Here is a 26,466-nt window from a genome sequence, read left to right on the forward strand (position 1 = left end):
CCCTAGGCGACCTCCCTATAGTAACTCTGAGGACCCCGGCCCCTAGGCGACCTCCCTGTAGTAACTCTAAGGACCCCGGCCCCTAGGTGACCTCCCTATAGTAACTCTGAGGACCCCGGCCCCAAGGCCCCTAGGCGACCTCCCTGTAGTAACTCTGAGGACCCCGGCCCCAAGGCCCCTAGGCGACCTCCCTGTAGTAACTCTAAGGACACCAGCCACTAGCAGTCCCGGAGCCCCTGTTGAAGACCCTTGCCCGAGGTCTTAGGCTAATGTCAACCCACAGCATGCCCTGTTTGTTCAATATACATCCACTGGAGCTGCTACTTGGCCGAAGAGTGAACCTTTGAAGCAAAACAAAAAAAATCTAAATGCTAATAATCACTTATGTCCACTAGCTGTCAACATTGAGGAGAGGGTCTGGAAGGGTACTTGTGTTCGGTATTCAAAATGTACGTGAATAAAAGGTATTGGCATCAAATGGTACTTAAAGTACCAACAGTAAAAGTGCTCATTATGCAGAAAGTCCCATTTCACAAGTTTTCAAATGAATAAAACTCATTTGAAAATAGCAGATCTACAAGCTCACAATGCGCCGTGAAACGACACATTGTAAGCTTGTACATCTGCTTTTTTTCAAAGAGATCCAGTAGAACTAATAGACAAGTCATTATATGTTTGGTTCCGCTCTGAAAAGAGAAGATCTACAAGCTCACAACACGTCGCGGTGTGACTATATATCTGCTATTTTCAGCATGCAAGACAATTGAAAAATCTGCCACTACGACGACATCAAGGTTCGTCAAAATACATTTTACTCAACAGAACTTTACAATATTTTGTCAACTAAAACTCAAACATTTCAGATGACTGAAATAAAACTAAAATTAAATAAATAAAAATTGCTATCAAAATCAACACTATTGTACAATTTACTTATAAGCAACATGGCTGCAATGTGACAACATCTACAGCCTCTAGATATTTACTTCACATAAGTGGTATGTTAACTAAGCAGTAAATCTCCTGCCTGCAGGTCAAGAGTGTTTTTTTAAGCCTGAAGGATGACCTGGAACCAACTTGCCCTCTTTCCCCCTACAGACCTCTCGCGACCTGGTCTGCTTCGTACAGTTTGACAACGTGAACGTCTACTACGGAAAAGAATTCAAGAGCAAATACAAGGCCCCGACGGACTTCTGCTTTGTCCTGAAGGTGAGTTCATGGATATAAAAGCAAAATAAAATCTCACAACTGAAGAATGTCCCAATATGTGATTTGTGGAACAGCGTGAAAGGAGCGACAACACCCTAGCGCCGTCTGTCCTGCACACTTAACACAATATGTCAAATGTTTTGGTAGCCATACAGCTAACCTGTTGAATAAATTGGAGATTGAGGTGTTTAACTATTGTGGTTAATATGAATCAATGATCATTAGGGTTTTCTGGAACACTGAAATGACTAATAAGTTATGATAACCGAAAATAGTCTATCTACAAGCTTACAACACATCGCAGCATTTTTGGTGTAGGACACACTTCTATAGAAGACATGCTGACTTCTATGGAATTACTTACTTTACTTACTCCTCTTCGTCCCCAATGGGACATAAGGCTTCAATGAGCACTCTCCATTTCATTCGATCCCTGGCAGCATGTTGCGCCTCTCCCCAGGACAGGTTCATCTGTTCCAGCTCCACTTCTATGGAATCCAAGTGATAATCTATGTATGCGAGTTAATGATATACGGTATACCATAACTGATAAAGTTACTGTAAGTGGTTAAATATTTGTTTTGCACTACTGTATTCAAAGATCTGAAATTTGAAACAAAGAGAAATATTGAACTTCTCAAGGACACTTCGACACCAACTTTGGGGGAGCCCGGGATAAAACCGGGAACCTTTTGTTCCCAATCGGCCCCTCGACCTCCTGAGCCACTGCCACCCTCGTTTATAAGATGTGATCATTGGCTACGGAGTTCTTGCCAGTCACCGCCTCTTTTCACCTCAAAAGAGATGGAAATCATTCCCAACACGACCCACAGTTTGGGAAATACAATGTTTTATATTGCTAAAACATTATGATTAACATCTCAGTTTTGACATCGGGCAGTGGGTTGGGGCAAGGACTTTTGCATAGACAGAGGTTCAGGGGTTCAATCTCCGGCCGGGTCATACCAAATGGGACCCAATGGCACCCTGCTTGGCGCTCAGCATCAATGGTTAGATTTAGGGTAAGACCCTGCAACATACTAGCGTCATGTCCAGAGAGTGTACTTATACATAAAGCTGCCTCATGGTACATAAAGCTGCCTCACACTAATGAAACAAGAGATGGGGCTCTTGCCCTATGGGCCTCATGGCTCATAGGGCAACTAGGGTACCTACCCTAGGGGACACAAGGAGAACATGCAGACTCAACACAGAAAGGCCCTTTCGACGATCCATCTTTTTGGGTATAAATTCCACCACCCTTGCATCGTGGTCAGCACCACAGCTACTTATTGCTTCACTGGAAATGAGAAGTGCCGCGGCTTATGTCATTTGAGGAAGTGAAAGATGACCAATTTATCTGGATCAACAGAACAGAGAAATGAGAGAAAAGGAATGTGATAAAAGACCTTTGTGAAGGAAAAAAAAAAACGTTAATCTTGTATTTAATTTAAGTCCCAAATACTTGCACATTCATCACCAGAGCTGTGACCATAAGACATTTTTATTAAGATCGTCACCATTTCCTCTAAGGCCGAGAGATGCTGACCGATATGAAACAGAAAGACGACGAGAAGAATTGGAAGGGGTAGTGGACTGGTGGTTAAGTCTTTGAGAGATCTGAAACCATCTTTCACTGCTGCCCTAACCCTAACCGGGTTTCTGAATGGCGGTGTTTCTGAAGCCAAAGGGGGCTTAGAGAGAAGGGGCAAGGGAAACTGAATCATCTTCTACTGAAAGACACACAGCCCTCGTCGAGGCCTGCAGGCAGGCGGTGACGACGGAGCGAGGTCTGCTAGGTGCTGTCTTGGCACACAGGCGGGGGTGGAGGTGGGTGGGGGGTGACCTTACACTCTCAGAGCAGACATTTCGGAAGCCTTTAATCAGTGGTGGAATATAACCAAGTAAATGTACTTACTGTAAGTACTGTATTTAACTATCCCCCCCCCCCCCCCCCCCCCCCCCCCCAAGTCTGTACGTACGTCGACGCTAGGTGGTGTCATATGCCAAGTCCGTATATATACATACCCCAACGTACACTCCGTCTATACTCTATATAATGGTTGATACCTACGGAAGCCTTTAACATTGGTCCGGTTCCTATACTGTAGCAACGCCCCACCGTTCCAACTATGGGATTGCAAATATATTCACAGTGCAAAGCAGTTGAAAGGAGGATTTTCAAAGGAATATGATTTTAGGACGCTCTTAATCCAGAGCGATTTACAGTAAACGAGGACATCACAAGGATCATATAGTAAACCCCTATCCTCAGTCCAACAGTAGACTATCCAAAGAAAAAAATCTGTACATTGAAACTATAAACACAATGACCTGGCATCTGTCTACATAACATGCTATCTACTTCTTCTTTCATAACATGCTATCTAAATTACATGTTTAGCCTTAAGCCTGTAAGGTCGTCGCCGAGGCTAGGGCAAGTGCTACGGCCAGTGCAAGTGTGGTGCTACACCTTTCATGGCTTCAGCTGACATGGCTCGCCTAAGTCGCCTTGAATGCCTTCAGAGTTCAGAGCCATGCTAGCATGTTAGCATGACTGACAATAACCGTCCCTACACTGTATGAAATTTAGTCAGACATGATGACACAAGCACATAACTCGGGTCATAACTGGCAGCAACCTCAAGCAGCTAATTGTGTTAACCTGCTACGATTTAACGTGTTGTCTAATTTGTGTACAACAGCATCCTCAGATCCAGAAGGAGTCTCAGTACATCAAGTACCTGTGCTGTGATGACAACAGGACCTTGGGTCTCTGGGTGACCGGGATACGAATAGCAAAGGTGACACTGATCCCAGAGCAGGGAATTCATGATCTCACATGAATTTACTAGTACTTTGAAATTGTCTTACGATTATTCAAAACTTGAATAGTCCCCAACTGTGGTGTACTTTAGTACCATTTCTGATATGACTTTACATTTCAATTGACAGATCTCTTAGTTGCACTACACAAGAACCAAGAACATTACAATTCGTCATAAATCTCATAACATCTAACAATTCTCTTTTTTCCTCTCTATTTTCAAGTATGGGGTGGCTATGTATGAAAATTATAAAGTTGCCCAGAAGAAGGCTGCAGAGTGTAACTCTGCATGGACCAATCGCAGTGCTCCTAGCTCTGATGTGTCCACAACTTCAGCCACCATCAAAGGTAATAATACTGTAGCTTGAAATACACACCATCTGTTGTTCCACGAGCGTAACCCAACAACAGACAGTTTAACTCAGTGGTTCCCAAACAGTGGTTCCGGGACCCATTTGTGGGTCACGGATCGATTTTTATAGGTCGCGAGTAACATTTTGTTGTAATTATTTAAAAACAAATTGAAAAATTTCCCCCAAAGAAATAAAACATTTTCATTAAAACAAATTCAGAACAAATCCCAAAATCGAATAAATCTACAATCTACAATAGATCACAACGCTAATGCTATTCTCACTATAGTTTGGGTCCCGGCCGGGCAAACGTCTAATTTCTCTTTGGGGTCTTGAGCTAAAAGGTTTGGGAACCACACTGATGTGGTCCAAGGCAAGCTAACATTGATTGTGTGTGTGGTCTCTATTTTTGTCTGTCTCCTAGATAAAGCAGAAAGCCAGGCTAACGGGCACGCTCCCAAGCTCCAACCAGGACCTGTCTCCAAGGTAAAAACTACCAGTCACAATTAACATTATTAGAGATGAAACTGACATACTGTGTAACATTAATGCAGAGAAACGTCGCTGTCATATTGAACCAATGCAAAGCATTAAAAAAGCGCTTCTGACCAAACCTCCCAAGTCCATTGAATGGATCCTCAAAATGTCGGTCAAACCACTTAACTCCAACTCATATTTGTTTCCATCTGACTTGGTCATTCTAATCAATGATGGACAAAACAACTATCTCCACATAAATGGTTAAAAACCTCCTAACTCCACTTGAGCTGTATTTGGGTAAAGTGATGAGATAATAAAGACACATGCAAGTACATTATCTGCAGTCGCCATACCAACTTTGAAAACAGTGTTTTTTGTTTTTGTTTTCCTGAAAAGTTATTTTGGACATAGTTGTTCTGTCAGACAGCATACTGTAGATAATAGATATCAATCTGTAAACCTATGGAAAACAAATTGTTAAAGTAAATACTATCAACCTAACACATGTATTGAGTAACCTTCTGATTTCACATCCAACTCAGGATTCGGGCGATGCCTCTGGTGGCACATCACCTCCACCTCCTCCACCTCCACCTCCTCCTCCTCCTCCACCTCCAAGTGGGACCCTGCCCCCACCTCCTCCAGACCCCACCCCCCTGCCCCCGCCGCCACCTCCCTTGGCCGCCAGGCGCACCTCACCGCCACCGGTCGCCGCGTCTGTTCGCCAACACCACCTGCCGTCAAACTTCCCTCTTCCGCCGCCGGCAACGGTGGACATACTACCACCGCCGCCCCCCGCACCGCTCCTCCTCGACGACGATGCCCCGGACGACTCCCCGCCCGACTTCCTCCCTCCCCCGCCTCGAGTTGCTCCCCCCGCCGCCGGCTTCGGTTCGCTGCCGCCGTCCGTGAACTCCTTCCCTCCGCCCCCACCTTCACCCGCGAAGAGCTCCTTCCCTCCTCCACCCCCATCCAGGAACTCCTTCACTCGGCCCCCAACCGCGTCCAAGAATTCCTTGCCGCCACCTCCGCCAAAGAACGCCTTCCCTCCGCCCCCAACCGCGTCCGAGAATTCCTTCCCGCCACCTCCGCCAAGGAACACCTTCCCGCCACCTCCTCCGCCCATGAGCTCGGGTGGTTTCGTCGACCGCTCTCTGCCCCCTCCGCCACCCGACCCCGGCTTCTTACCACCACCACCGCCTCCTGACGGCGGTGAGGCCCTGCCTCCCCCTCCCCCACCGCCTCCGGCCGCCGCTCCGCCTCCCCGGCTGACGCCCGCCAGGCCGGGCGGCGGTTCGCGGAAGATGCCTCCCGCTCCACCCAGGAGGACTACGCCGTCGCTGTCCACCGGGGGAGCCGGAGGGGCTGGAGGAGGAGGAGGAGGGGGGGATATGATGTCAGAACTGATGAAGAAGATGCAGAAGAGACGTGGCGATCAGTAGCTCCTCCTAAGCATGGAGCCGTCAGATGAACTCATTAAGACCTGAGGTCCGATTCTACAAACGTCTTCCAAATGCTAACAGTTTTCGGAAAATAACTTTTATCAGTGGTGCTCAATCTTTTTCATGTCATGGACCACCCAAAATTATATGCATTTGGCCTCAGACCCACATCTCAATATATGTGGTTCCAGGGACGCCCCAAAAGCCAATATTTGAGTTGAAAATGTTAGCTTTAAAAACAAATATATTAAAAGATTTGCATAAATGTTCAGTTTTTTCAGAAATAGAAGATCTAAGTCCAGTTATTTCATAGCACAGCTGAAACAGGCAATTAGTGCTTGTTCGTTTTTGTACAGGGGCAGAGTTTATAAGCAGTGCTGTTACATATTACAATGATGTTTTTACAGGTACTGTATACTGTAGTTGTATTGTATTTTGTGTTTCCTTCAAACAAAGTAATAGCATATGTTCTTATGCTGATGTATATATTATGTGGAAATAAGGGTTGTAAATAAACTGTAAAAAAAAGAATAATAAAGCCACCCAGCGACCCCTGGAATATGTCCCAACAGTCTTTAATTCTCAATGTCAACGGCCTACAATGTTTAAATGTCTGAATCTTAACAAACGGTACTGTAAGTAAGTGTACTAAAATAAATACTTCCTCCTCTTCTATGTTTTTCTATGAAAGAAAATGCCCTGTGGTATAACACTGTTGCCATGTGCACTTATTTAAGCATCCCTGGGCTTGTTATTCTGTAAGTAAGTAGGTCATCAATATGTCCGTACACAGATACATGTCTATGTGGCAAAGACTTGGTCTTGTCCGTTGCAAAAGTTCTTATTGTGATCATAAGACCCAATTTAATACTGAATGTTCGTCTCCAGGGTTTCTCCAGAACATGTATAAATAGAAATGTCGCAATTTAGAAAAATTGCAAAGTGTGGTTGCTGCAATCGCTTACATAGGCCCCACTGTGACTTACCCCCAATCCAACCCTTGATGCTGAGTGCCAAGCAGGGAGGCACCGAGTCCCATTTTCACAGTCTTTGGTATGACCCAGCCAGGGGATTGAACCCCAACCTCCCTTCCATTTCACAACCAATCAATGTTAGTTACACAATTTTGGGACATGTACAGTAACAAGCGTTCAGCTCAGCTGCCACTAAAAGGTGTGATGGATTGGCTACAAGCTCTTTGCTTGTTGTGCGGAAAGTACATTTGTGACACTATCACTGTCTCGGGTTGTCACAAATAATTATTACATAATCGTCTAATCACAATTATTTGAGATAATCTCAATTATCTTTGACATAATCGTCATAATAATTTCCATGTTGAAAGATGTTCATATATTTAAAAAAGCTGAATTAGCTTTGACGTGTTGTAAGCTTGTAGATCAGCTATTTCCACTATGTTTTACCTTAGTATAGCATTTATAAAAATGCCTGTGCATTTTTTCATTACGAAGCCTAAAAGTTAAATTCCTATTATGTGTGTGACAATTAATCGTCAATTTTTTTTTCATGACAGCCGGCCTTGTCAATATCTTCTTTCTGCCCGTAACTACAGAAAAGCACAATAATTTACAATAAATTACAAATTAATTACCATATGACAGGTTCCAGTGTATGTGCTCTTTATTTTGATTTACATAATGCACCAACAAAGAAATGATACAAAAAATCTAAAGGCTGTGCATCTGCTTATAGTGAAGTTATTAACCATTCTGAATAAAACACACAGTTTCACACAGTGATGCGTTATGAGAACGGTCTGTGATTTCTCATCATGACCTTGGTGTTGTAGAGCAGACCAAACACTCGACATGCCAGTTACAGTTACAACCTAAGGCAGCGGTTCTTCTTTTCAGGCCACGACCCACCAATATAATCCCTGCAAGGGATTGGCGTGAGTGGCGTGCGGAGATCTGCAAACTCAACACGGTGAACACGAATACAATAATATAAATGAGGGCTGAGGCTGATTAAGTTTGCAAATAACGGCCCATGGGCGGTTATATGGACGAGGGTGGTTATTTGGACGAGGCGGTTATTACGCAAAATGGTGTCAGAACCTGGGCCGTTATTAGGTAGTGGGCGGCTATTTGAGCAAGGGCTGTTATTTGGAAATATACGGTAGCTCTCAAGTCAAAAAAGTGTGGGCAACCCTGATATAGCGCCTTTATCCAAGGCGCTTTACATTCACATTACATTACATTACATTCACACACCGATGCCAGAGGAAACCATGCAAGGCACCAACCAGCACATCGGGAGCAATTAGGGATTAATTTTACGCTATCAAGTGTTTTTGGACCAATCAGAATGTCACATCGCTTCAGAGTATGGGATGTAGCTCCGCTACATGCGTGACACGTGTGTTGAGTTTGTTTGTTTACATGTCACAGGGCTTAGCGTGATGAAAACGAGTAATTCACTGTCTCTGGATGTCATCTTGAATGAGAATAAAAATTGAGTAGTTCTGTAATCAAAACCAGCTGTGTTGGAGGAACGCGCAGCAATGGGAATAAACTAGGTGAATGAAATCAAGGTTCATTTTTATTCATGCAGGACTCGACACGTCATCACGCAGCATATTTTCGTTCAAAGGAAGTAATTAAAATGAGATTTTATGGACTTTTGATATAAAAATACACAAATATGGAAATTTGGTTGTAGGTAGAGGTGGATGGAGGTATGCCCATATGATGACCACGATATGCTTGAAAAGTGTGAAAAACATATTTTTCATTTCTCTGCGTCTTTAATAATTAAGTTGTGTAGACTTATGTAGACTTCTTGTATATTATTTACAAATCTACACAATTACATAATAACATAATTGTTATTTTGATCAACATTTGCCTGTTATTTCTCCTGTGTGGTACCACATCAATACAGCATGGAATTGTGAACAACATCTTATCCAACGATCACAACATATTCAAAGTTTTGGGTCTGAGAGGCTAAATCTCATCAAATGGCTCAAATGCCAAATAAATTACGGACCTTGACATGAAAAGGGTTGAAAACGACTGCCGTGCGGCATACTGCAGTCCCAGATAAAACCACCACACAGTTATGTCCGTCTGTCCATCCACGAGGTGACAATTAAGAGGAACAGCTGACCTTTAACCTCTGGGCCCACCTTGGGGGTCGTGCTGCATACCCCGCCTTCTCTGCAGCGTCTTGTGTAAGATAGGGACGGGTCAGAATGTGGTGCAGCAGCTCCACCTAATGGGGGCACGTCAACACATGCACAGACCATGAACACTCACTCTAGCCCAGTGGTTCCCAAACTGTGGTGCGTGCACCCCTTGTGGTACACGAGCGTCTTCTAGGGGGTGTGCAACATGAAAAGGCTAATGCTGGTACTATCGTTTTATTTTAAATATATTAACATATTATGCCAATATATGGCAAGAATATGGCCTATGCTGCATATATATGCCATATATGTGCATGTATGTGGATAAATAGGAAATATATGTCTCTATATAGCTTATGCAATTTATATTTCCATGTGGGGGGTTGCGTCAACTAGGTTGGGCACTAACAGGGGGTGCATGGCCAAAAAGGTTTGGGAACCGCTGGCTAGCCCATTCTGGGCTGGAACCCCTCTTGGTGTTTCGAGCATTATGTTACACTTTAGCTATTGAAAAATAGCAGATCTAAAAACTTGTAGGTCTGCTATTTTTGAAAAATCGTGAAAATGTGACGCAAATCTTTGAATATATATTCTTTCAGAGCGAACATTTTTAACTAAAATCTTTGCTTCTGGAGGGTTAACAACATATTTTCAGATGGGGGTCGGCGGCAAAATACAGATAATTCTGGGGGTCCTTGACATGAAAAAGGTTGAGCACCACTGACATAGAAACATGGGTTTTTCAGAAAACTATCATGATTTAGAAGACATTTTGTAGAATCGTTCTCGGGTCTAAATGGGCTAGTGAAGATCAATAATAGCCATCGCTATTTGTTTGGTCTTGATTGATATCTTTATTGAAATCATGAAATAAATAAATAAAAATAACATACGTCTGACCCACCATAATCAAAAGGATGACGCAAAAAAAGAAAAAGCGTATATAGCGTATATAGCTCTTCTTCATTGCGGTCCGTCAGTATGAGGTGTGCATATTGTCTTCTTCATTGCGGTCCCTCAGTATGAGGTGTGCATATTGTCTTCTTCATTGCGGTCCCTCAGTATGAGGTGTGCATATTGTCTTCTTCATTGCGGTCCCTCAGTATGAGGTGTGCATATTGTCTTCTTCATTGCGGTCCCTCAGTATGAGGTGTGCATATTGTCTTCTTCATTGCGGTCCCTCAGTATGAGGTGTGCATATTGTCTTCTTCATTGCGGTCCCTCAGTATGAGGTGTGCATATTGTCATGTAATGTCGAGTTCATGATGCGCTAATGTGTCCCCGTGGGCACATATGAAGAAATCACTGAATGGATGTGTGGGTGTACTTGCCACTCAAATGGGGGGCAGAACGTCAAATACATCATTTACAATATATATATATATATAATATCTATATATATATATTGACTACTCAGTTCCCAATTTAGAAGCAGCTTCTACTGCTGCTGAACCAGCTTTTTAAGGAGGACTTAATGAGCCTTGATTCGAGTCAGGTTTTTAGGACTGTCATCTTCGTAGACGTGTACATACCTCAGAGAAATCGTCAACGTCTGCTTTCCGTATGGCCGACTCTGCCATCCAGTTCCTCAGCACATAGCGAGGATTTACATCTGTAGGAGAGTTTTAGGGGGAGTTTAGAGTTCCGTTCAGCATTTCTCTATGAATTCAATAAGATATTTTAATATAACACTCCCTTACTTTTCATTCTATGCTGGCGATCCTCATCAGTGTCATCTCCTTGCCTGAGAAGACAGGAAACCAAGTCAGAAACACATTTTTCATCCCAGTTTCTTGGTAAACGGTGCAATTTTGTCATGCATTCGTCATCACTTTGTCACCCCCACCTGCCCAGTCTTTGAGCGTACATGCCGAGCCACTCTGCATACAGCTTGTGGGACGACAGGTCGTGAAGAGCCCACAACTCCTGCCCAAACAAGAGACGTCTGTCACTATGCATGACAATACACATCCGATATCCTTTCCTACCCAAGTTAGTCGTTCCTCCCCAACACACCACCCTGTGTTGTCACTGTTGTTGTGTCCTACACCGACTCACCTGCCAGTGAGGAGCCTCCACCGAGAGGACATGCTCGTCACGCCCAATACTACCTGCTGACAGGTAAATGTATTTTGGCGGGTCTTGATGGTGTTGTAATGGTTGATTTTATGGTTGCCTCCTGAAAATAACCGACCTACAACAAGCTCACAACGCATCGCAGGGGAAAGCGTATGTAGATCTTCTATTTTCAGACCGCAACACCCGAGCGCAACCAAACATAAAAAGACTTGTCCTTTAGTTCTAATGCATCTCAGTCTCTGATGAAGGCTGCATAGCCGAAACGCGTTAGCATTCCTTTTTGGTGTGTGCCAATAAAAATAAATGGAAATGTGAGTACCTTGTCCCCCGCTTGTTTAATTTTTGGATGTGCTACCTTTTTGGAACTTTTTTATTCCTATTTTTTTATCTAGTTTTTATTTGTTGATGAAATTGTCAATATATTTAGTCTTAACACTCCGATTGCCCAGGGTTATTTTATCCATTAAATCATAGCGTCCGGAAGTTATACCGGATTTGGCTGGAGCAGCTAAATGTAGCCAAAACACTAACGGCGATCGACAACAACAAGAGGCATGATTACATCTAACGCGACTAGTGACTGGACAGCGAGGGCCCATCTAACACAGGATATTTTCTTAGAATTTGACGGGATGATTTAGATCGCAAGTTATTAACATTTCCGATGACGTCCCACTGTTGTGCAACATCGAGGATTGCGCAACAGGCACTCCTAGGCTGTGGAGCGATGCGATCGGTTTTCATATCAACATCCCTACTTTGCTATTCCCAGAAGAATATTCTCTGTATCCGGACGCAGGTCATTCCATTACAAAGCCCCATTTGACTGGAACAACCTTCCCCTTTCTCTCAGATCTGTGACCTCTCCCGGCCGCTTCAGGACTTCTCTGTATTCACACCTCAAAACAACCTGTTCAACCTGTTCATGCTACTAACACTGCTCGTACTGCTGTTTACTTCTGACCCCTGTTCCAAATCACTGTACTGTACTAGTCTCAATATGCCTGTCCAAAAAGAGTTGGATGGGGGAGTGGGTGGGAGAGGATGAGCAAGCTAACTGTATCTGTACATGTCTGTATTGTCTATTGTGCACTGTCTATCTGTGTAACTGCACTGTACTGTATGTAATGTTTTTCCCTGTATACAGGACCCCCTCTAAAATGAGATGCTGCATCTCAAGGGGCTATCCTTTCAATAAATTCTGACCAAATTCTGACCAAATATCAATAAACTTCGTCTCTTGGATAAAACTTCGTCCTGGGTGCTGGGTGTTACTAAGGGCCGATTCATACTCCTATTTTAGAGCCGAATAAAAGTCGGTTCGGCTCTGTATGTAGAGCCTACAATGTGACGTCATTTGAGGTTCGGGGGGGGGGGGGGGGGGGGGGGGGGGGGGGGTGTGTCCGTCCGTGTGTGTGTGTGTCCGTGAGCAGCTAACCTCGGCCACCGTTAACCCGGTCGATGCCAAATTTTGCACACACACTCCCTGGATGCCAATGATGAACCTCTGCCCCAAACTTTCCAGAACGGCCTGTTATAGCGCCACCAGGAGGCCGCTTTGTGCAAAACAAGTTTTTGCACAGTACACCTACAGATTTTGTCCAAACATCACGCAAATTGGTACACAGTCTCTCTAGAGCCATTCAATGAAACCGGTCTTTCAGATTTCTCAGACTCCATCCTGATTGGTTGAGATTGGCTTCCAAAGTTCACAGGAGTGCTCAGTTTCAAACAAAATGCTGCAAATCATGAACACATCGCGTGATTTCCGTGAAATTGTGCACCCACATTCCCACTAGGTCGAGGACGAAATGCCACATGAACAATTTCAACTCAGCCTCAAGGTGGCGCTATAACTGGCCGAAAAGTGTTTTTACCTCTAACTGCACGGATCTGTGGATAACTTTGTATGCCAACTCCCTAGAGGCCAAGGAAAAACCTTTGCCTGGAATTTTTCACATCTGCTCTTTATAGCGCCACCAGGAGGCCGACATATGTAAAACACATTTTCTATTATTACTCCTTCAGATTTTATCCAAATTTCACGCAAATCGGTAAACACATGATCTCCATAGTCATGTGATCAAGACAGGTTTGTTTGATTTCTCATATTCCATCCTGATTGGCCACGATTGGCTCCTACAGTTTTCAGGAGTAGCCCGCTTTGTACAAATCGCCACAACTCCTCAACACAGCGTCCGATTGCGATGAAACTGTGCACGCATATTCCCACTAGGCTGAGGAAGAAATCCTGGTGGAGACCTGTGCCCAGAAGGGCACTTTTTCTAGTTTTATTTCGTTTTCGTCAGTGAAAAAAGGTAGTTGACGGAAATGTTTCGTCATAGTTTTAGTCGACGACATCAACACTGGTGGTGAATTAAATGTAAGTGGCAGGTTTTGACCTTTGTGACCTCCGTGTTGTGAAGCTGCTGGACAGTGACTTCACTGAGCTGCCTGAAGGTCATGGTGAAGTCTGACCTTGTGTCCGCCATCATCTACACACACACACACACACACACACACACACACACACACACACACACACACACACACACACACACACACACACACAAGATACAGCTGACAAACCAGCGGTGGTGGAAAGAATCACACCCGTGTGAACTGAGTGGTGCAACTCCCCTCTCCCCCTGGCTCTCTCTCTCTCTCTCTCTCTGTAATTAGCAGGCAACAGTGCAACACTGTCTCTGTCTCTGTTTCTGACACAACAGCGCCACTTTTGCCCCTACTGGTACTCTAAACATAGTCACATAGGTGAGGACGGACATTGCTGTTCCTTGGAGTGGTTGCACCACTCAAAAAGTACTCACATGTTTTAACACAAGTAAAAGTATCAATACTGTAATGTATTACTAAGCTGTTACAAGTAAATGTCCGGTATTCGAAATTTACTTTAGTAAAAGTACAAACGTATGGGTATCAAAATCAAAAGTAGAAAGTACTCATTGTGCAAAATGTCGCATTTCAATTTTCAAATGATTATTTTCTTTTCAAATATACTGTATAAGTATATATGGCTGAAGTGGGTATGCCGTTGTGTGGGTATGCCGGTGTTGCGACACCACTGCATTCTTTTTAATTATTGAAAGTCAAGTCTAAGCTTACCACCAGAAATGCCCCCACCCCCCAACTGTTTGTAATGTAATGTAATGTTTTATTATTGTATGTCTCTATGAATTGAATACACAGGACCACAATGGAAACAAGCCTGGTAGGGCGTTTTGTGTTATCCATTTTAGCGTCATTGTATAATTGTGCCACTGTACTATTTGCAAAAATGTCAATAATAAATAATAATAAAATATTCAATCAATCAATCGATTGATCAAAGCACTCACCTTAAGAAGATAAGCAATGAGATATTCATCGTCCTCCTCCTCACCGAGTAGCCCCAGTTTTCCCTTCAGTAGCTGCTGAGCCCTGAACATGTATAATTAAATACATTAACCACTTAAAGTCATTACAGTTGAAAAGTTAAAAAAAGAAGAAGCAAATGTAAATAAATAAAATAATAATCGTAATTTTCAAAGATAGCAGATCTAAAAGCTCACATGCCGCTATGCAACAAGATGTGAACTTATGGATGTGCTATTTTATATTTGTATTAGCTTACCTAGTGTGGTAAATATCGCCGTATCCCTTTAAAACTTGCTTAGCCCTGCAGTGGAAGAGAAGTTTATTTGGCTGATATAGTTAACACTGTAACAATGGGTAATTTCTGATAACACGCTATCTTGATATATACTGACCCCTGCTGTTGCTCTGGGGTAAGCACAGGACGGAGAGCGTCCAGTAACCTCTCCAGGTTGAACAGTCCAACATTAGCCTGAGCCCCGATGCTGTACCTCCCCTCGTCATCGGACGTGTTGGGGACAAAATCTGCACACAAAAAAAAAAGTCACAAAGAGACATTGTCCTCACTCAATGCTCTCAATACCATCATACATGTAGGATGACGGTGTAGAACTACTTCTCCAAATTGATCCAAATTTCTGCATGATCTGGTACTACCCCAAATTTAGAACAAACATGGGACAGTTCTCATTCTACTGCTCTGCCACCACAATGTGTAATGTCCTTACACCATCCATTAAACTGATTAAAGGATGGTTTCTTTCAAACAATTCTATCGGGATAATTTTGTATTTTTGTACATTGTATTTGTTGATGACGGTATTAGTGTGTTCATTTTGTATGTGGATGAATTGAATACATAGGACCACAATGGAAACAAGTCCCCAGGATCTTTTTGTGTTATCCTATTAGCTTTAATGTATTCCTGTACCACGTGCTGTTTACATTTCTGACTAAAGGTCCCCACACACCGAGCGCGTTCTTCGGATTTTTAGTGGCGTTTCTCCATCGGAAAACGCGCCCAGTGTGCAACCACCTTAATAGTATTCAATCATTTACATTTACAAAAACAGCTCTGATACTTTTTGAATGGCAAAATACACAAATACATAATACGCAAATGTAAAAGTTCAGTGTTTATAAAAACATACTAGGGTCATAAGAGTCCATGAAGCCAAACGGCCCGTAGTCAATGGTGATGGAGAGAAGACTGAAGTTATCTGTGTTGCACACGCCTGTCATTGTGAGAACACATTATGTCAAATTACATATGCATGGATTAAAGAAAATTTTAATCTCACAACTGAAAATGTTTGTATGACCAAGTCATTTTACATATCATGTTAATTGTTTAGGGCCTAAACAATGAACACGATATGTAAAATGATGATCTTCTAGTAATATTGTTCCTCCTGTTATACATACTGCCAACCAGGTGAATAAATCACAGATTGAGGCTTTAATTATAGACAAGTTGAATGGCACAGTGATGATTCAGAAGCGCTACTCACCATGTGCAAACCCAACAGACATCCACTGGGCAATCAGATGTGCGGTTTCATTTACGACTGTATCGTAAAATACCTAGGAATGAACATAGAACCATGAATATTCTGTAGCACACAAATCAAGTACAATTATAAACCATTCGGCCCTGGAATTTGCCACTGGAATTTATGATCCCTCCCTATCCAGAAGTAAAGATACTGAAAAGCGAGCATTCAAAATGTCACAATTTTTCAAAATCCAAGATGGCCACCATATTGGCATCTGTGCAAATGGATTCTGATTTGTAATGCTCTAAAGTTTCCATTTCCAAAAATATATAGATCGCCCCAAAAATGTGAACGAAATTAGATGAGGGACCGGACAATTAGTAGTATTCAGTCAGTGCACTATAGTATTTAACCCCTAAATATTGCATCTACAAAAGCTTTGAGTTAGTGCCGAACATTTTAAAATTTAGCATAATAATCTTGAGGTTAACACGTGACTAATGATTCAATAGATTTCACAATACACACCAAATATCTATCTGGGTCCTCTGAGCTGATGGAAGGAAACTGCTCTTCAATCACAAAGTTCAACAGGTTTCTGGAAGCAACAGCACAATGTATACAGTATGCATTATTGTTACACATGAATTAGAACAGGCAATGGTAAATCACAGCTTGAAGAGAAAGGGGGTACACTTCTACTCTTACTGCCTGTCACAAATTCACAATTATTACATAATCATCTAATCGCAATGATTTGAGATATTCGCAATTATTCTCTCACAATCGTCAATCGTTTCCATGTTGAAAAATGTCCAAACATTTTCCAAAAATAGCAGAAATAGTCAACGAGATTGTAGATCAACTATTTACGCTACTTTTACTAAAGTATGAAAGTATTAGATTTGTCAGTAATTTCGTTGTATATTCAGTCATGTGTCATATATGCCCTGTGCAATTTGTGATTACGAAGCCTAAAGGCCAAACAGACATTTAAATTATATTCATGATGTTCCAATGTCTGATAACAATAAACACAATTAAATCGTTAATCGCAATTATTTGTATGAATTTGTCATTTGTAATCATGACAGCCCTACTCGTATCTTCACTTCAAAACATTGTGCTCATCGCTCCATATGCCATTATTTTCCCCATCAAAATGATTCTATGAACAGATAAACAGAATCTGACCTCAGAAGATCCGGCTCTCCGGATCGAGCCAGAATTTCCAACGACCCGATACGAAACCATGACTTGGCGAGCCTTAGAACGATCGCTCCTGGGAAATGGAAATCCACAAAGTTTCAACGGCAATTTTGTTAATGGTTAAAACAACCCACAACTATAATGGACAAGATACATGTGTAAGAAAGCACAGATGCGCTAATGTATTGAGAGAGCTACACAGATACAATCCCTTTGCTAATAAATAACAAAACAATATGTTAAAAATTACTATAAATTTCACAGTACCTCGCTCCTTCTTGACGTTGCCGTTGTAGAACGGATCCCTCAGCACTGGCTCATCACTTACGATAAGACTAAAACACAACACCACATGTTCGAGACATTTCATTTATGTACCTGATTCCGATTCCAAAACAGATTTACCAGCTGTCAAAAGCTGAGGTTATGTCATTATGTTTAAGAAGGTTCGCGAGGACGTCCTCCTGTTATATAAGGCTAATAATAGGAGAAGGCTTTTGCTAAATATCCTTTATTTTTATAAAATGTAAAAAAAAGAATTGTCCCTTCTGTATGTTAGAGTAAGTTAATACAATATAACATAATTATACAATTGGGGTGGTTGCATTTTGTTCTCCCTGCTCTTCTATTTAGATCCTGTGTCTAGGTGAGATGTGACCTTTGACACGATCCCGTTTCTGGTTCAACGCAAATTTTGACCTGAAGATTCAATTTATCCCCTTAGCAGAGGAACGTTGCATAGTGCAGCTGCAGCTTTAACACTAGTAGCCTTTCAATGATTATGCTTGTTATTATTGGTCCACTGATTCAAAGTTATAGGACTTTGTTTTGACAGCATGAAGCTTAATCTATAGTGAATTGCATGATGGTCATCATTTTCAACACCACCATACTACAGTGTAAATTAAGCTTTAATGAAGTTGCCATAATTATTGGCTTGCTCATTGTTCCTCACCTTGCAGCTCTGCTGGTGGGAACCCCCAGTGAATGCATGGCCTCACTGCCCAAGAACTCCCTGACAGAGGAGCGGATAACAGCTCGCCCATCTCCAGACCTGCAGTGAAATAAAACAGAGTCAAAATACGCATGTATAAATTACATCAAATGAACGGACATGAAAGTTACAGAGTGTAGTTTAATGCTGAACATTATAACAACATAATAATGGTAATGCTGAGTGTACAATTTATAGATCTCTCCAGTATAAATAATGGAACTGTATTTGAGCTGCCTTTTGGGTAAATGATAAAGGAGTCATAATGTTATATTACACCTTGAGTAAGGAGTTTTCCCTGAGCCTTTGAGCTGGAGTTCCCATATTTCTCCCTTCCTAGAGAAATGGAACATATGAGTGAGTCTGGACTTCTGCAAATGCTTAAGCTGTGTATAATACCTCAAAGACTTAATAAGCTGCTCACCTGTTGGTGTGCTGACCAAGGAGATGTGCTCGGCCATCTCCCAGCTGCCCAGCCCAGTAGCCAAACTACCAGTGTGACAGAGATATGAGCAATTTAAAATAGGTTGAAGAAGCAATTCCAATAAATTGATGCAACATCAATTCTAGCCCTATAATGGCTGCGATATTACATACATTTCACATGGAGATATTTTACTAAACACACAGTTTTCTGACAGAATCTTCAAATGGATATAAATTAAAGTAGAGGACAATATCTGACTCCAAGTAGCAGGAATAATTGGGCGAGTACACTCAAGCGCCACATGGGGGTGATCTGTGGCTGTTTATCTGTAATACATGAAATGTATGTAATATCACAGGAATTCTTGGCCAACATCAATACTTACAGTCAGTCATAAACACAGTGTACCTGATGGCCCCCATATCTGTGAGCCAGTGGTACTGATCCTGGCAGCAGCCTGCCACCACTGGCATAATGCAGGAAATCATCAGACTGCGTTGAAGCCACCTCCAGGTCTAAGATGTTCTCAATGACATCCTATATGGAGACATTTAGGGATGGGACAATGTGAAAATTCCATGTTGCGATTATTGTGGCCAAAATATTTGTGATTGTCATCATCACAATAATCAAAATGCTTTATGCTCACTCATTAAATCCCACTTTTGTTAAAGACTTGACCTCAGCATACTGTACATATACTGAGGGGAGAATTAGCCAGATCTACAGCAGATCTAATAGCAGATCTACAAGCTCACAATCTGTTGCGTTGTCACGGTGACACGTTGTGAGCTTGTAGATCTGCTATTTTGGGCAAAGAGATTTGGTGTAGAAGAGTAAAAAAGAGTACGCTCTTTATAGGTCCATTTGACTAAGTATGGAGGGTTTAAGGGAGGATAATTTCATCATTTGAAAATCTCTACGATATGATTATTGTGAGCGTTTTATTATCACAATGAACGATAATAAATTAATAACCATTATCGTTCCATCCCTAGAGCCATTTGAAATCGGGCTCTGACAGCACTGTTGCTTAAAATCTGCTTCTACTGTAATGTCACAGGCAGGCTATGGTTAAACTGCTCTTTGCCACCCGTGAAGTAGCTAGCCTATCAATTTATGACCTTACACCTCTTGACCCAGTGTGAAACCATAAGCATATTGATATACACAAGTAAGACGCGCAAACGCGGGAAGCGAACGCAGCTCGTGTGTGTGTGTGGTTGTTTGTGTGTGTGTGTGTGTGTGTGTGTGTGTGTGTGTGCTACAGCTGCGCCCTCTGTGTGTGTGTGTGTGTGTGTGTGTGTGTGTGTGTGTGTGCTACAGCTGCGCCCTCTGGTGGCGGGCGGGTGGTGTCACAGCGGGACAGACAGACAGACAGACAGACAGACAGACAGACAGACACACACACACACACACACACACACACACACACACACACGCACAGACAGACAGACATGATATGCAGGGTCTCATAGTTAGTGCTCATTGCATTCGCAATGATATGATGACCATGAACTACTTTATCAGAGAGACTAAAGTCAATCAATCAATTTCAATCAATCAATCATGTACACAATGATATGAGATGCATGCTCTGTTCCTGTTTAATTCTGTTCTTATCCTCGTTTACAAATCTTCTAGGCACGTCATGTGCACATTGTCCAATACTGTATATATTTCTCTGTTGTAAACTAGAATGTCTTGTGGAAGACCGCCTGGTGTTGTCATGCACTACGTGCATGCGTCTCAGCTGAATCCTCACTCACCAAAACACCAACCCTTGTTAGATGGAGACTGACCAGACTGACCAAAAACAGAACAAATATACTTCCACTTTGTTACTTCACAACATTATTTCTTACATAAAGGCTGCCTATAGACACAAAATGTGACCGACAACATTAGAAACTCACCTCTGAAATGGCTGCCAGTCTCAGTGGGCCTTTCAGAGGGGTTGGAAGGGATTTGGAGAAAATGCAGTTCTTCACAGTGCGAACAAAGTTGCCGGGCACCTTGTCAAGTTGGAAGGCTTCTGCAGAGGAATGACAGTAGAAGACAACCTTTTAATTAATTATACACCACACCTTGGCTTGCATAATGAAAAAAGCTCTTCTGTGCTTCTTCTTGCGGCTACTTCCCATCGGGGGCGCTGTTTGGCTTTCCTCTTCTCCTCTTGTCTGGCAGTTCCAGCTTCAGCATCCTTTTCCCAATGTACCGCTCATCTCTCCTCTGCACATGTTCAAACCATCTCCTCAACCTCGCCAAGCCTGGCTTCTAAACCCTCCAACTCAGCCTCCTGTCTTTCCTTCAGTGCCACCGTTTCCAAGCCGTACAGCATGCACTACTGTCTTAAGCCCAAACCACACCAAAGGGTTGAGACGGACAAGACGGTTTTAAGGTCCACCACACAGATGCAACTCATTGTTGAGTTAGTATTGGTGTGGTTGCGGTTTTCTCCCCCAAGGAGTCCCTACCAGTGTGGTTTGGGCACAGCTTCACGTGTCTTTCTGGTACCCAACCACCCACTTTCCTCCATCCGTCTACCTGTTACTGTTGACTGCAATTCGAAACTGGCCCCCGTAAAATCGGAATCCCCCCCCCCCACCCCTTTTGCCCTCATTGTATATGTTTCTTTTCCATTTTTACCTCCGTTATGATGAATTTCTGTTCTGTTCTTTGGCTATATAGAAGTGTCTATTTGTATGTCTCTAATGTTTTGATGAATTGAACAAGGTGGACCCTCTTGTAAACAAGTGTAATGCTTCATTGGGTCGTCCACTCACAGTTAACAGTATTGAGCTGTGCTTGAAATGTACTGTAATTCTGCAAACGGTTAATAAATATTTCAATCAATCAATCAATCAATGTTCCCTAAATACTGCATTTCTAAACTGTAAACTCATAATAACATTGAAAAACCGTTTACCTATGAGCTTCTTACATGACACTTCAAAGTTGTCCAAGTCGTGCAGCATGTCTGAACTCCTGTTCAGATAGCTTTGGAGAATATGTGGAGATGGCTGTCTGTTTGAGTCAGTGCTGTCGTGAATGTGACAATCTGCGTCATTCACACTTTGACAAAACTCCTCCAGGAGGCATACAGGCTTGACCATGCTAGTCAGTAGTACAGCTCCCATGGCACAGACTATATGGAACATTGTCAGTACTTATAATTCTAAAGTATATACGTATATTTGAAAACCTGTAATGATGTAATCACTTGTCAAGGTTTGATAATAGAACTACTGCCTTGAAAAATAACAATCAAACTCGCCTGGATACACTTTCGAAGTTATACAAAACAAATCAATATATAGCTGTTATACAACATGACAATGTATTTAAAAACGAAATTATAAATATGTATTTATTTATTCTTCGCCATCAACTCCTCACACTCCACGCGACCATGCTCTGTTCTGTAACTGTCTGTGACCGGGTGCTTCCTTGTTATTAAACCTTACGTCACAACAACGTCACAACCAGGCGTTTCCATTGGGCCATACATGTGGAAATCGGTGTCTATTTGCTGCTGAGCGCTGAGATCCGGTCTAAGGTTCGCCTACTATTCCCGGTAAATTTTACTCACACATACATACTTGATACGCTCTAGACCGGATATGCAAAGTACAAAGCGAATTGGCCCCTGTCTTCTTTTATGATTAAATATTTAGTTTTAAAATTTTACACGAAAAATATAAATACAAGAATCAGACATACAAATAGACAACATATGAAATGAAAACAAGACAAAAAAAATACAGTATAATACAAAACAATACAGGAAAAAAATACAATACGAAAAATACAATAAATAAAATAAAGGTCTCGCGCGAGGGCAGCGTCTAGTGAGCTAATCTAGTGAGCTAATTTAAGACTTCCGGTGGACGATCTCTTCAAAATAAGAGTACCCTCTAGAGTATTGAAAAAAAGTTTAATTTGCACATTAAAACTACAAATTAAGCATTTAAATGATGCTATATGATGCTATAAGACACACATTATGTTTCTGTGTAAGAATAAGTAATTAAATCCTTATAATAATAATAATAAAGTTATCTAAATGGATAAATGCTATTCACTGGAGTGCATGGACTTTATAAAGTGGACACTGGACAAAAGACGGCTCCGCAAGGCAACTATCTGGACATACCCACGCGTTCGGGGAGATGTCCTATACCACACCCCACTCTCCGCTAAGCGGGAGAGGTGTAAAATTCACAGCAGCAGACCTTCTACTGGGGTCAAGGCTGACAAAAAGTACCGTTTCCGGACCCAGAATGGACACTGGACAAAAGACGGCTCCGCGAGGCAACTATCTGGACATACCCACGCGTTCGGGAAGATGTCCTGTACCACACCCCACTCTCCGCTAAGCGGGAGAGGTGTAAAATTCACAGCAGCAGACCTTCTACTGTGGTCAACGCTGAAAAAAGTACCGTTTCCGGGACCCAGAATGGACACTGGACAAAGAGGCCTCCGCGAGGCAACTATCTGGACATACCCACACGTTCGGGGAGATGTCCTCTACCACACCACACTCTCCGCTAAGCGGGAGAGGTGTAAAATTCACAGCAGCAGACCTTCTACTGGGGTCAATGCTGACAAAAAGTACCGTTTCCGGACCCAGAATGGACACTGGACAAAGAGGCCTCCGCGAGGCAACTATCTGGACATACCCACACGTTCGGGGAGATGTCCTCTACCACACCACACTCTCCGCTAAGCGGGAGAGGTGTAAAATTCACAGCAGCAGACCTTCTACTGGGGTCAAGGCTGACAAAAAGTACCGTTTCCGGACCCAGAATGGACACTGGACAAAAGACGGCTCCGCGAGGCAACTATCTGGACATACCCACGCGTTCGGGGAGATGTCCTGTACCACACCCCACTCTCCGCTAAGCGGGAGAGGTGTAAAATTCACAGCAGCAGACCTTCTACTGGGGTCAATGCTGACAAAAAGTACCGTTTCCGGACCCAGAATGGACACTGGACAAAGAGGCCTCCGCGAGGCAACTATCTGGACATACCCACACGTTCGGGGAGATGTCCTCTACCACACCACACTCTCCGCTAAGCGGGAGAGGTGTAAAATTCACAGCAGCAGACCTTCTACTGGGGTCAAGGCTGACAAAAAGTACCGTTTCCGGACCCAGAATGGACACTGGACAAAAGACGGCTCCGCGAGGCAACTATCTGGACATACCCACGCGTTCGGGGAGATGTCCTGTACCACACCCCACTCTCCGCTAAGCGGGAGAGGTGTAAAATTCACAGCAGCAGACCTTCTACTGTGGTCAACGCTGAAAAAAGTACCGTTTCCGGACCCAGAATGGACACTGGACAAAGAGGCCTCCGCGAGGCAACTATCTGGACATACCCACACGTTCGGGGAGATGTCCTCTACCACACCACACTCTCCGCTAAGCGGGAGAGGTGTAAAATTCACAGCAGCAGACCTTCTACTGGGGTCAATGCTGACAAAAAGTACCGTTTCCGGACCCAGAATGGACACTGGACAAAGAGGCCTCCGCGAGGCAACTATCTGGACATACCCACACGTTCGGGGAGATGTCCTCTACCACACCACACTCTCCGCTAAGCGGGAGAGGTGTAAAATTCACAGCAGCAGACCTTCTACTGGGGTCAAGGCTGACAAAAAGTACCGTTTCCGGACCCAGAATGGACACTGGACAAAAGACGGCTCCGCGAGGCAACTATCTGGACATACCCACGCGTTCGGGGAGATGTCCTGTACCACACCCCACTCTCCGCTAAGCGGGAGAGGTGTAAAATTCACAGCAGCAGACCTTCTACTGTGGTCAACGCTGAAAAAAGTACCGTTTCCGGACCCAGAATGGACACTGGACAAAGAGGCCTCCGCGAGGCAACTATCTGGACATACCCACGCGTTCGGGGAGATGTCCTCTACCACACCACACTCTCCGCTAAGCGGGAGAGGTGTAAAATTCACAGCAGCAGACCTTCTACTGGGGTCAACGCTCAAAAAAGTGCTGTGCCTTGGGGCATTGACATGAAATCACTTTCTCTACGCAAGCTAAGTCAGGTCAAGGAGTTACCTCTAGCTTTGGAATGGGTGTCACTTGTGTGCGTTGATTGCATCTGTCTGTGCATTTATGCATTTGTTTGTCCTGACGAAACTTGATTATTTCTCAACTGTTTATTTTCTCGTATGACACGACATAGAAACTACTTGTGACTACTGTCTTTGTGTGCTGTCGAGCGGATGTTCTTTGCATCAAAGGTATAGCCTGCTGTGTCATTCGATTCATTTGTCCAGATATGCCATTTATGATCTTTAAGGATGTACAATGACGCATATGGTGGCCTGTCGAAAAATACACACATACTGGTCAAAGCATACTCATTTTGGTGGTACAGACAGGATAAATTGAACGTTTTTGGAATTTTTGTGCCAGCTCTTAACAGGAGAAGTAAGGTCTGTGGGCTGTTAATTACTTCATATGTTGATAAGCTCTTTTCCTGCTGACATGTTTCACATTGTTCAGATTGAGCAGGTAATATTTGTGCAATAGTGTCTAAGATGCCTTTTTGTGACACGTGGCTGCACTATGAATTGTGACATGTTCTTTGTAGATGGTAAGGCCTTGTCACCACATTGAGTACAACTATACAGACTAAGACTTTTCAGGCAAAGCAGGTCATCTCCAAGGAAAGGAGACCGAAGTGTGTATTCTACAAAGCTGTTTAATATGGTGCATACTTCTGTCCTAGAACATTTCTGAGACACTAATGACACTGATGTGTTGGCTAGATTGAATTTCTCAAGTTTCCGTCTAAATGTTGAGTCCTGCGCTGCTGCTTCTTCAAGCCGTGTGTGACATTTTTTGATAGCAGATGTCTGTTGTAGAAATGTTAGAATTGGTAATGGTATAGCTTCACACATATTGTCATTTAGACTTTCATTGCATAAAACCACATCATCATCATCTTCTTCCAAATTGTCCTCCGTTATTGTTCTGTTAATTGCTTTCAACTGTCCAGGCACAGAATGTACAGATGTCTGTATGTTTTGCTTGAACAACTGTGTGGACACCACACATACTCAACCAAACTACTAGTTTGTGTATAAAATCTAATGGGTCATTGTGCATTCCTAAGGCCAAGTAAGATGCTATTCACTAGTTGTTGAGTGACACCACAGATTGTTTTGCAATCAAATGTGTGACCTGGATTTTGAAAAAACGCTTGAATGAGAGCTGCTAAATTCCCCGGCATAGATGACAACTGAACCATCGAAGTAGGTGTCAATGGTTTCAATTTATCTTGTACTACTTGTAGATGCAGTATACCCACGCGTTCGGGGAGATGTCCTGTACCACACCCCACTCTCCGCTAAGTGGGAGAGGTGTAAAATTCACGGCAGCAGACCTTCTACTGAG

At 42.9% G+C, this 26,466-nt stretch overlaps 2 protein-coding genes across 3 annotated transcripts in view; one reads left to right on the forward strand and one right to left on the reverse strand.

The window, feature by feature from the left end:
* The window catches only part of apbb1ip (amyloid beta (A4) precursor protein-binding, family B, member 1 interacting protein), a 40,763-nt gene extending 33,996 nt beyond the window's left edge, over positions 1–6,767 (forward strand). The window contains exons 10-14 of the mRNA XM_083778481.1: positions 1,099–1,209; positions 3,915–4,013; positions 4,261–4,384; positions 4,814–4,875; positions 5,412–6,767. Coding sequence (XP_083634607.1) covers positions 1,099–1,209; positions 3,915–4,013; positions 4,261–4,384; positions 4,814–4,875; positions 5,412–6,311 — 1,296 coding nt within the window. The 3' untranslated portion in view covers positions 6,312–6,767. The remainder of the gene's footprint in view (positions 1–1,098; positions 1,210–3,914; positions 4,014–4,260; positions 4,385–4,813; positions 4,876–5,411) is intronic.
* On the reverse strand, positions 302–22,465 carry LOC310868192 (protein adenylyltransferase SelO-like). 2 transcript variants are annotated; one of them, XM_083778483.1, is made up of 20 exons: positions 21,969–22,465; positions 20,956–21,074; positions 19,448–19,576; positions 19,037–19,101; positions 18,892–18,948; positions 18,574–18,672; positions 17,886–17,953; positions 17,604–17,691; positions 16,938–17,007; positions 16,425–16,497; positions 16,065–16,133; positions 15,309–15,438; positions 15,173–15,217; positions 14,898–14,979; positions 13,944–14,036; positions 11,309–11,388; positions 11,163–11,206; positions 10,995–11,074; positions 9,444–9,548; positions 302–341 (listed from the first exon to the last, which is right to left on the reverse strand). In XM_083778483.1, exons 1-20 carry the CDS (start codon positions 22,198–22,200, stop codon positions 321–323), a joined length of 1,749 nt encoding a protein of 582 aa, XP_083634609.1. In that variant the 5' UTR covers positions 22,201–22,465; the 3' UTR covers positions 302–320. The 2 variants fall into 2 exon arrangements, with proteins under 2 accessions (XP_083634609.1, XP_083634608.1); XM_083778482.1 differs by having other exon boundaries at positions 16,065–16,148.
* Positions 22,466–26,466: the final 4,001 nt, after the last annotated feature.

The sequence above is a fragment of the Protomyctophum parallelum genome (genome assembly GCF_964188405.1).
Source record: "Protomyctophum parallelum genome assembly, chromosome: 12".
NCBI lineage: Eukaryota > Metazoa > Chordata > Actinopteri > Myctophiformes > Myctophidae > Protomyctophum > Protomyctophum parallelum.